The sequence below is a fragment of the Rhinichthys klamathensis genome, unplaced genomic scaffold, assembly GCF_029890125.1.
Source record: "Rhinichthys klamathensis goyatoka isolate OS25496 unplaced genomic scaffold, OSU_Roscu_1.1 h1tg000422l_1, whole genome shotgun sequence".
Taxonomy (NCBI): domain Eukaryota; kingdom Metazoa; phylum Chordata; class Actinopteri; order Cypriniformes; family Leuciscidae; genus Rhinichthys; species Rhinichthys klamathensis.
The window spans coordinates 718,587-729,514 of record NW_026606920.1 but is presented as its reverse complement, the minus strand read 5'-3'; the positions used below and the strand labels follow the sequence as shown (position 1 = coordinate 729,514).

Sequence of the window (10,928 nt, the reverse complement as noted above, 5' to 3'; positions counted from 1 at the left end):
ATGCGTTTTAGACGTTTATGCAATACAATTATTGAACCTGCCCCAAACTATAAAATAAAACAAACAAAAATGTAGTATAGGCTACCCTATCATATTTCACTCAATTATTTTCGTAAAAATATAGCCACCGAAAATTCGAGTCTTTAATAACACAGACACCCACACATATAAACATTACCTCAAACAACTTTTGTTCATTGATGGATTCATTCCTAACTGTTTTGATTAGCTAAAATAACAGTTTTATAGCCTATGGTCTGTTCGTTCGGGAATCACGCTGGTCGTATGTTTTGATGTAGCAACTGAAACTTATTATTCTGTAAAAAGAACTGGCCCATGGGAGTCGTACGTTCGGGAATCGGACTACATATTCTGATCTGTATTTACTCAGTATAAATTAGACTCTGTTGCTGATTCACTTCAAAGAACCGACTCTTAAGAGCCATTCGTTTGACAATCAGACGGCGCATGGTGGCGTGTGTTAAATTCGTACGAACTGTAGATTCATCAGTGTTGTTGAGAATGAAATCAAATGTCATGAGATCCTTCTGTTCCCATATTTATTTTTAATTTAAATGTTTCTGAATAAGAACAATTCTCGGTTCCCAACTCTAATGAAGGAAAAAAAAACAGGTGTTGTTATGCCAGGTCCACCCAGACGTGTCATTATGCATATTATTATGCAGCCGTCACAGTCAATTTGATCAATGTGAAATGAAACTCATTTGAACTATTTTGTAAAGTAGGCTTCAATTAAACAGACCAATGCAAGCATGTGGAAGGAAGTGTTTTACAGCAGCTGGGGGATTTTTAATAGAGAAACAGAAGTATAGCTGAGATATCAGATGTTGCATAATGCAGTTACATGTCAGTTTCGGTTATGCAGTAGCCAACCAACAACGATTTACTCCATGTTTCACATCAGACAGATATTTTTTATTTTTAAGTGATATTTAAATAAAAATAGAGGCAAAGAAGAGGTCTAATTCTTGCAATCTGAAGGTGGAGTTTTTTGTTTTCTAAAACAGTGAAAACACCATTTAGCTTCTGTTTATCTGTCTAGAGCAAACCTAGCACTGGAAAATCGAGTTTCTTAGTTTATTTTATATCTAGTTTAGGACAAGTAGTTAAACAGAGCTGACTGTTTGACATACTAACACAACATATACTGTAGCCTACTTAAAAAGCAATTTCCATTGAACCCGGAATCATTTTCCATAAATTTTGTGGATTTGAATTAGGGGTTTTCCAGCTTGATAGTCAACATTACTGAGAATGGGTCTCAAAGTAAGCAAAGTGACACAATAAGTGGCTTTTTTTAATCAGTAATTATGTAGTTCTTTCCAAAATAATAATAATAATAATTACACTATTTCATCCTCACAGTTTGCCCACTAAAAAAAATAAACAATCATGCAAACATGTTAGTTTGAAGGCAAATGCATTACTTTTAACACCAGGGGGTGATATAAGCACAAGCGACCAGGACAGTGACCCCAACTTGCTTGTTTCTTTTTTACATTAAGATGGCATTGGTTTTGAAACCACACAGTGTACATGTACATTAGTCTCAGTAAAAGCAAAAAAACTGTTCTAACTGGTCATGCAATGTTAGCATAACCAAGTTCCTCTTTTTCTAGAGGATGTATCAGCGTTGTCCACAACATCTGAGCTACTTTCACATTTTCCATTTTCCATTTTTTTTCTAATGTTGAGCTTCAGTTTGAAGTCCCAGTAAAAACTGTTAGCAAAACTAGTTTTATTATACTAACTGGTCATGCAATGTTAGCATAACTAAGTTCCTCTTTTTCTAGAGGAGGTCTAAAGCATTGAAGGAGCTATTTTCACATTTTCCATTTTTTTTATAACGTTGAGCTTCAGTTTGAAGTCTTGATCTTGTTAACCAACTTTCATTTCTGTATATTCAAACTAGTCACATTCAATGATTCAGGCTAGCCTACATTTATTGGCCAGTCTATACCAGATTGTTATATACATTTGCTTTTATTGCATGATTTAAACTCTATTATTTCTGAAGGCTGTGTGATCAACATTGGATGAAAATAGGCTACAGATTTTATGAACAGTCTGGACACTGGTAAATTTTGAGAGGACATGCTCAGCTATTATTATTTGCATATCATTTATAGCTCCTATTAGCATGAACCCACAAATCTCATTTTCAGAGCAAATAACTGTTTATAGGAAGACAACAGGAAGAATGATTATGTGGGGGTGTGAATTTCCAGGTTGCATGACAACTGCACCGAAAGAGGAACTTTAAGGCTTTTTGCAAAAAGAAACCCCAAACGGCAGCTTGACCATTTCTGCCAGCTGCTGCGATACAGACATAGGATATAAAGTTTCACCTACACAATATGGTAAGGTTATTTCTATGATGAATGTTACATTTGGGTTACATTAGTACAAGGTTCATTTGATTAATTTCAGTGTACATAACTACTTAAAACATTTTCTCTTGCTGTGAAAGACATTGATGTGGATGTTTTCTGCTTTAAATGCTTGAGTGTTTTGCTGTCATTTTAGATAGGGCCTATAATAACATAATTTTTTCGATCGTTTTTTTAGACCATGAATGTAAATAGCAGTTGCCCTGGAAGCAATTCTACAGATGACTGCGGGCTTGACAACAGCCAGTCACTTGGACTTGCTGTTGGTTTGCCTATATTCTTTGTGGCTCTGCTTCTGGCGGGGATAGCAGTGCTTCTCTGGTTTCGACACAGAAAATCAGTTGATATTGAGTTATCTAATAAACTTAAGAGCCAAGATAAAAGCCACGATAGTCATTCCAGAGAGTCTCCGTACAGCAGTGGATATGCCGGAGGACTTCATCCTGCACCGCAGAGCCCAATCTATGAGAACTTTCAGAGTGGACAGTCCAATCTGCACGAATTTCAGAGGAGTGCTGTTCAAAGCGAGGACACACACAGGTAAAGTACAAAAGTCAAATTTGTATGGGCGTGGAAGACACTGTTGTAATGTAGATCATCAGAAATTGGGTGATGAGAAGGCTGCGATAAGTCTTTGAAGTAGTAATGGAATTTCCTGCTAAGTTCTATTTGTCTGTTTTGCAAGATCACAGTGACATCATGAATGTGTGGCAATAGTGGTATAACAGTCATCGAGAGTTAACTTACATTAAAGGAGTTTTTATTTTGCCGCAATATTTATTGGACTATATGTTGGTGCAAATTTTGCAATTCACCTTGTTATAATGTATTTTAATGCTTTATTTGAGGATTTAATTGAGTTTTCAAGAACTGAATTTCACTTTTGCCCCCATTTAGAGCCCATCAAGCATACCTGCAGTGTGATCCACATGATGATGCAATCTACAGCAATGATCCTGCCCTCTTCCATCCAGATCAGGCAGAAATCTTAGAGGATGTTTATATCATGCCAGATGCTTGAAAGTCTGAAGTGTTTTGCTGTCCAATATTAATCCTTAAGTAAAATAATTTGTGCTGGCATGATGTGAAACAATAACATCCTAATTTTCAGATGGTAAAATTAAGGGCTAAACATTCTGCCCAAGAAATAGACTTGACCTGAGCAATGCAAATGCCTTCACAAACATTACATGAGCCAGCCAGTGACTGAACCCAGTGAGACAGCAAAACATAATCATGACCTCATTGATCACACTTTAACAGGTGTCTCTGCCGATTGCAAACAACCCCTGCTGAAAAGACCAGCTCTGACCAGAGTAAATGTTCCATGCTGGTACAGACTGGTTTTTTCTGGTTTGGTGGACCAACATAGCTGAGTTGTTCTAGTTGAGATGCTGGTCCATATGCTGGACTTTTCAGCAAGGGCCTTTTCACATGTGCCTCTGTCATGTTTTTAATGTTTAAAAATGTTTGCTTCCCGAATTTTTTACTACTATTGTTAAAAAGTTTGGGGTCATTAAGAATGTATTACTTTTATTTAGCAAGGATCCATTAAATTGGTCAAAAGTGACAGTAAAGACATTTATAATTGTACAAAATATTTCTATTTCAAATAAATACTGTTGTTTTTTGTTTTTTTAAACTTTCAATTCACCAAAGAATCCTGATAAAAATGTATCACGGTTTCCACAAAAATTTTAAGCAGCATGTTTGATTTCTAAAGGATCGTGTGGCATGGAGCAATGACTGATGAAAATTTTGTGAATAAATTATATGTTTTCACATGAATAAATTATATTTTAGAATACATTTTATTTTACAATATATTTTAAGAGACTTTAAAACAGTAGAAAATCTTACAGAACCTAATCTTTTGAATGGCTAGTGTATGTGCCGTGCATTTCACATGCCTCATATTTCATAAGATTTATTTCTACGATACAAAACTTGTATAGTAATAACTATTCATCTTGACTGTGCCTTATGATTTTTTTGATGTCACTGTGACTCACTGAAATCTTCTCTCTCAGCGATAAGCTAGGAATTAGCTGAGTGTCTTTTCCACTTCCACAACTAAATGAAACGAGTGGAACATTAGACAAGTGGGCGGGTTTATGGCACTAAGAAGCCGTCAGAATGTCACAATCAGAGACAAACAGTTCAGTTTTTGCTTGCCCTAGTCTTGGTGTTGTTCATACACATCTCTCTGAAAAAGTATAAGGTTGCTGCATATCCTGTTGGCAAGTCACTGTTTCCGGATATATTTCTGAGACTCAGATCTCAGATGAGATTAATGTTGACTTTACATACCTTTTAATTAACAGTCAGTTAATGGCCATTGATCGGAGTTTGAACATTACATTGGAGCAGTCCCACTAAACTGCATTCTTTATAGTATAGCTTCAGGGCTCAAAACAGGGCACAAGTATGTGAGAGATTCATTTGCACTATATCTTATATATTTTTTAGATCATGAACATGCCTAAATATTTGGTTTGTGAAGTGCACTTGTCAACTTTTTAAACTTTTCAGTGAGGTAACATTATCTAACCTGTTGACAGAAAAGGTTTTGAGGAAATTGCATGAATGACTTGGTCATTGGTGAATGGTCTTGGTAGCTTTAGTAAGAATGGGTTGGAAAGTAAAAACTAATCATCAATGTCATGTACAGTATGCTATAATTTTCCAATAAAAGTGTTTGAGCTTTCTGTAATTTCCAGCTATTATTGAAAAACGCACCATATACAGTATATCTCACTGGCCACTTTATTAGGTACACATTGCTAGTACTCTTTTGCTTTCAGAACTGCCTTAATTCATAGATTCAACAAGGTGCTTGAAACATTTCTCAGAGATTTTTGTCCATATTGACATGATAGGATCACATGATTGCTGCAGATTTCCCGGCTGCTCATCCATGATGCCAATCTCCTGTTCCACCACATCCCAAAGGACCAGGAGATTCGCATCACCTTTGGCAAAGGTGCTCTATTGGATTGAAATCTGATGACTGTGGAGACCATTTGAGTATAGTGAACTCACTGTCATGTTCAAGAAACCAGTTTGAGATCATTTGAGCTTTGTGACACGGCGCGTTATCCTGCTAGAAGTAGCCATCAGAAGGGTATACTGTGGTAATAAAGAGATGGACATGTTCTGCAATAATCAGGTAGGTTGCGGCGTTTAAACAATGCTCAATTGGTACAAAAGGGCCCAAAGTGTGCCAAGAAAATCTCCCCCACACCATTACACCACCAGCAGCAGTGGATCCATGCTTTCATGTTGTTTACATCAAATTCTGACCCTAAATGTCGCAGCAGAAATCGAAACGCATCAGACCAGGCAACAGTTTTGTCCAATTTTGTCCTCAGTTCTTACAGTAGCTGACAGGAGTGGGACCGGTGGTCTTCTGCTGATGTAGCCCATCTGCTTCAAGGTTCGACGTGTTGTCCGTAAAAAGTGTTTACCGTATTTGAGTTACTGTTGCCTTTCTATCAGCTCGAAACAGTCTGGTCATTCTCCTCTGAGACTCATCAGAGGTCTGGTTTCAGGTATAATTCTTTCAAAGTGATGGTGCTTTATGTAATGTTATTTAGTGTGATATGTGATAAATCCGTTTGACTTTTTTTTTTTTTTTTTGCTATTGTATACAGGCCACCAGGGCATCGCATCCACTCTGGCATCAACAACCACAGACCTGCCTACTGTATATCTTCTCTTTTTCGGACCATTGTCTGTAAACCCTGAGATGGTTGTGCAGGAAAATCCCAGTTTTTGAAATACTCAGACCAGCCGTCTGGCACCAACAACCATGCCTTGTTCAAAATCACTTAAATCACCTTTCTTCCCCATTCTAATGGTCAGTTTGAACTTCAGCAGATTGTCTTGATCGTGTCTATGCCTAAATGCATTGAGTTGCTGCCATGTAATTGGCTGATTAGATATTTGCGTTAACGGGTAGTTTAACAGGTGTACCTAATAAAGTATACTTTATATATATATATATATATATATATATATATATATATTCATTTAAATGTAAAATGTTACAAATTATAATAAATTATATTTCTTTTTTTTAAATAAGAAAAAAAAGAAAAGAAAAGTATGCTTATAATGTATAGCTGCATATTCAATACAAAATTTCAAATAGATAAAATCCTGGATATATGCAAATAGCCTACTACAATCCTGGCAGCAAAAGCTTTGTTTAGTGACTTTCTAGGGGCTTTCAGTATAGTCGCAGAGTACTGACACACATCTTATCCAAACTATGTTTCCATGTTATTGGCACAGCCAGATATGCTAAGGTGAATTTCCTTACTATAGTTCTACTGTACCCACATACTTAATAAGTAGAGAGCAATTTATGGTTTATTTCGCCCCATTGTTTTATCCAAACCTACTAAAACAGTTTTATTGATGTATGAGCTGGTACTTTATCTTTTTTAAGCGAATAAAGTGATAGTAATAAGTACAAGGAAGTCAGTTTGTTTATTGCTTTATGCTTGATTGTGTGATGATTACAAATTATTATTATTATCATTATCAAAGAAATGATTACATTGTGTCAAAACAATTAATGTATCTCAAAAATATTTACAGTCAGCAAAATCCTGCAGAGTAAATATAGGCAACTAATTTTTTATGGACTATCGTGACAGTATTATGTAAATATTAAGTCACAAATGAACTCATGCCTCCACTGTGCTTGCTTTAGAGAGCATTCACTCTCTGGTCAAGGCCAATGAAACTTATGTGTGCTTTCAAGGCTACAGATGTAAGAACTGGGATATCTTTATAGATGTGATAAATATGGATTGGATGAAATGGATAAATATCTCTTATGCATATTTATGGCATGACCTCACCTTGGAAATTATAACTGAGAGGATATTGTACAATGTTGAGTGTAATTTAAAAGTTTACACTTTAAGTAAAACGTTTTGTAAATTCATTTTACAGTTCATTGTTATGTGATCTGAGTGAGTCATACACAAATGAGTAATTCGGATTATATATTTTCCGCAATTTAATCCAGTTTAATTTTTAGCATGAAGAGGTCATTTCAATGTGGATTCAAAGGTTTTTAACAACATCCAGAGTCTTCATAGCAGTTCAAACTTGACTTGGTTTCACAAAATATATTTGAGGATGTTTATCTTATATTCAGAGAGGATATTGAATCGTCTTTATTGAAATTTAGTGAACATTCATACAGAAAATAGATAATTTCCTTAAAGGAATACAACTACTTTCTTTCAAAAATACAAAAGGTTTCTTGATTCATTCGCAACACAAACTAAAAATGAAGGTACAAAACTTTTCAAATAAATTACAATAAATAACTTGATATTCCAGTATGTCAATCATGTGAAAATACAGTACCCATTTAACATGTCAGTGTAGGAAAGCAGGCATCTGGTTTCAGAAGAAGCCACATAAACCAGAGGAATGTAACCAAAGGTGTGTGAGAACATTTATTTGTATTTCATCGGCTAGATATTTTGCCTCCTTTTCATCTTGAGACTATAATGTTCAGTTGTTAATCAGTCTCCTTTAAAAACATGCCAATGTTGCTTATGCACAGTGGCATTTACTAACTATCAAATCGTTGAAAGGCGTGAGTTTCAGCTTTCCGCGACTGTCATAGTGCATGAGAACCATTGGCTCATAGGCAGCTGGTACGCAGCAAGGCCCGGGTGTTGTTCCTTTGGACATAAGATGCAGACGAGACTTAACCTGAGTATGCATACTGGCAGGTTTATAATTATGCGGACAAGAACCATCACAGTAGTGCATGGTATAGCCCGAAGGAGCGATAACCCAGTCTGACCAGCCGATCTCTTTGAAGGAAACATTTAATGACTTTCGCCTGCAGTGACCTTCATCCTCAACACTTTCCTCCTTAGTAGAGACAGCTCTCCTGCTTCTCCTCACTGCTTGGTCAAGTTGTAAAATAAGCCGAGGCGTGGATTGTGTACTCACTTCTTGTTTTTTGAGAAGGCAAATTTCAACAACTAAAAGCTCAGCACTTGTGTCCTTAAGCCACTTCTCAACTGTGACTGTTAAATCCAACGTGACATCCCGAGAGCTCAAGTCCCTCGTGTGAAATACAGTCTCTTTATGAAAACCAGGAGGTTTATGCATTCTAACCACAATGTCTTTTGATAGCCATGGCTGGCCAGGTGAAATTTTGTACATGTGCGGTCTCTTAATTTGCAGCTTTGCATGTTTAATGTTGACTCCAGTTTTGATGCGCGAGTTCTTGTGGAAAGCAGCTCTGAAGCACTGCTGCCTTGAATCCATGCTTGAATTCAGAGGCTGTACTGTTAGGAAAATAATAAAGAAAAACTGAAATTAGACAATGCAAAATAAATGTGTATATGCAAACATATACCAAATAAATAAATTATATATTTTAATCTTTAATCCACTACAGTGGATACATACAGTACATTCAATTTTAAACAAATGTACATGTGTAAATATGTTTTGTGTGTGTATGTATATATTGATAGACACCACACACACACACACACTCAATATTTGTTGTGTGTGTGTGTGTGTGTGTGGTGTCTATCAATATATACATACACACACAAAACATTTACACATGTACATTTGTTTAAAATTGAATGTACTGTATTCAATTAAAATACAGTTTAAAAAGTGAGTTAGTGAGTAGAAATTAGACAATGCAAACTACATACACTTTTTTTTATCCATTTGAGTCCAATAAATATATACATATGTGTGTGTGTGTGTGTGTGTGTGTGTGTGTATTTTTTAAACAAATTTACTCATGCTTTCAAATTACACAATTAAACGTTTTTATTTGACATAATTATAATAAAAACATATACCTGTCGTGGGAAAGAGCACCGTAGAGGCTCTTCTTGCGGGCTGAAGCTCCTGCCCTTCACTGGAATTCCCTTTAAGCAGCTGTCCAATTCTCCTATACTGACGGTACATCCTGACCAAGTCCTGGTGAGACGCTCTTCCACCAGGCCTGGGTGGTCCGTCCATCCCCAGGTACTCCAGAATAATGGTTTTCAGAGCCTCAAGCTGCAGGCCCATGAACATTTCCCCATGCTCCAGTTGAGCTGTAGACTCTCTCAGGCAAGAGCTAAAAATAACAGCCCCAACAGAAAGGAGAAAGCACTGTGCTACCGAGTTCTGCATCGCAAGTTCTGATGGCAAGTTGTCTTTGTGTTGGTCAGTGGAATGAATGACATTCCAGGCATGTTTTCATTTATACAGGTACAAGCCACGCCTCGCCAGAGAGGATTGCTCATCTACACCCACAATGAAACTATATGCAAAGTAGTCATTCCCTTGACAATGACATCATGTCAGTAGGATTTTACAATAATACTGTCACCCCAAAGTGAAATTCATCTTGGACTTGGGACTTGCTGCAAACAATACTGGATAATATGTATACAAATATAAAAATCTATAATGAGCCAAAATAAGACAAGAATAGTTGGAGAGTATTTTTTGATAAAATTAATTTCTGTGCTATGCTTCTCCATTATGTAATTCTACATTTGAACAGATGTGAATTATGTGTAGTATATAAAAAATGATCTTAAGTCCACACACAGTCTGCATCGAATTCATAATAACAAAGGACAATCTATAATTATGGGACCACCACGATATGTGTGGTCTTGCCTAAACTTGCTTTTGTCTATAAATAAACGACTTTCATATGATCATTTAAAGAAAAAAAATCCTCTGTTTTCAGATAGGACACATTTCTATTTACATGTGGAACGATAGATGGCAGTACAACAAAACTCACATATGGTAGTGAAATAAAGCAAGACAGATCTAAACAAACAAAAAAGAGTTGAATAATTTGGATAAATGGCTAAGCTCAACTCGTCACGTGTTGTGTGTCACATGCTCAGATGACTCTCCTAAGGTAAAAGTGTGTGAAAGGTTCTTAGGTGTCAGAATGCCAAGAGCACCACATTGAGTAATGGAGCATTTGAAGCCAAAAAAACGACAACTGTATTTAAAACACGAAGGAAGGTTGTCATACGCATTCAATACACACCCACAATGAACTCTTAAGAACACAGTATGTTACACCATAAAATTGCATTTATTGACCTACCTATATATATATATATATATATATATATATATATACTGTATATATATTTTACACACCACTGTTGATGTTAAATCTGTTGCCACTGCAACAGGTTAAAGGGCACCTTTGAGTGTTCCGGACGTGCCTCTTTGTCAAGTTCCTCCAGTTAATTTACAACTAAACAACAAAAATACACACTAACAATGAATTCCATAATTCCATAAACTACATAAGAGATCTCTCGACATTAAGATCACAGATAAACAAGCCTTTCTGTAATCTGTGATAATACATGTCAGTGAGGCTACTGTGATGACATTTTACAGCAGAATTGCATCATAAGACACCCACACATATAGGGCAGTTGTGTGTTCACAATAGTAAGGGTTAATGGGTCATTCTATATGGTG

The 10,928-nt window shown here is 36.2% G+C and overlaps 1 protein-coding gene across 1 annotated transcript; it reads right to left on the bottom strand.

The window, feature by feature from the left end:
* Positions 1–7,663: 7,663 nt before the first annotated feature.
* On the bottom strand, positions 7,664–9,612 carry LOC130070879 (bone morphogenetic protein 4). The gene is made up of 2 exons (XM_056235440.1): positions 9,278–9,612; positions 7,664–8,740 (listed from the first exon to the last, which is right to left on the bottom strand). The coding sequence occupies exons 1-2, from the start codon at positions 9,594–9,596 to the stop codon at positions 7,992–7,994; spliced, it is 1,068 nt and encodes a 355-aa protein (XP_056091415.1). The 5' UTR covers positions 9,597–9,612; the 3' UTR covers positions 7,664–7,991.
* Between the last annotated feature and the right edge of the window lie 1,316 nt (positions 9,613–10,928).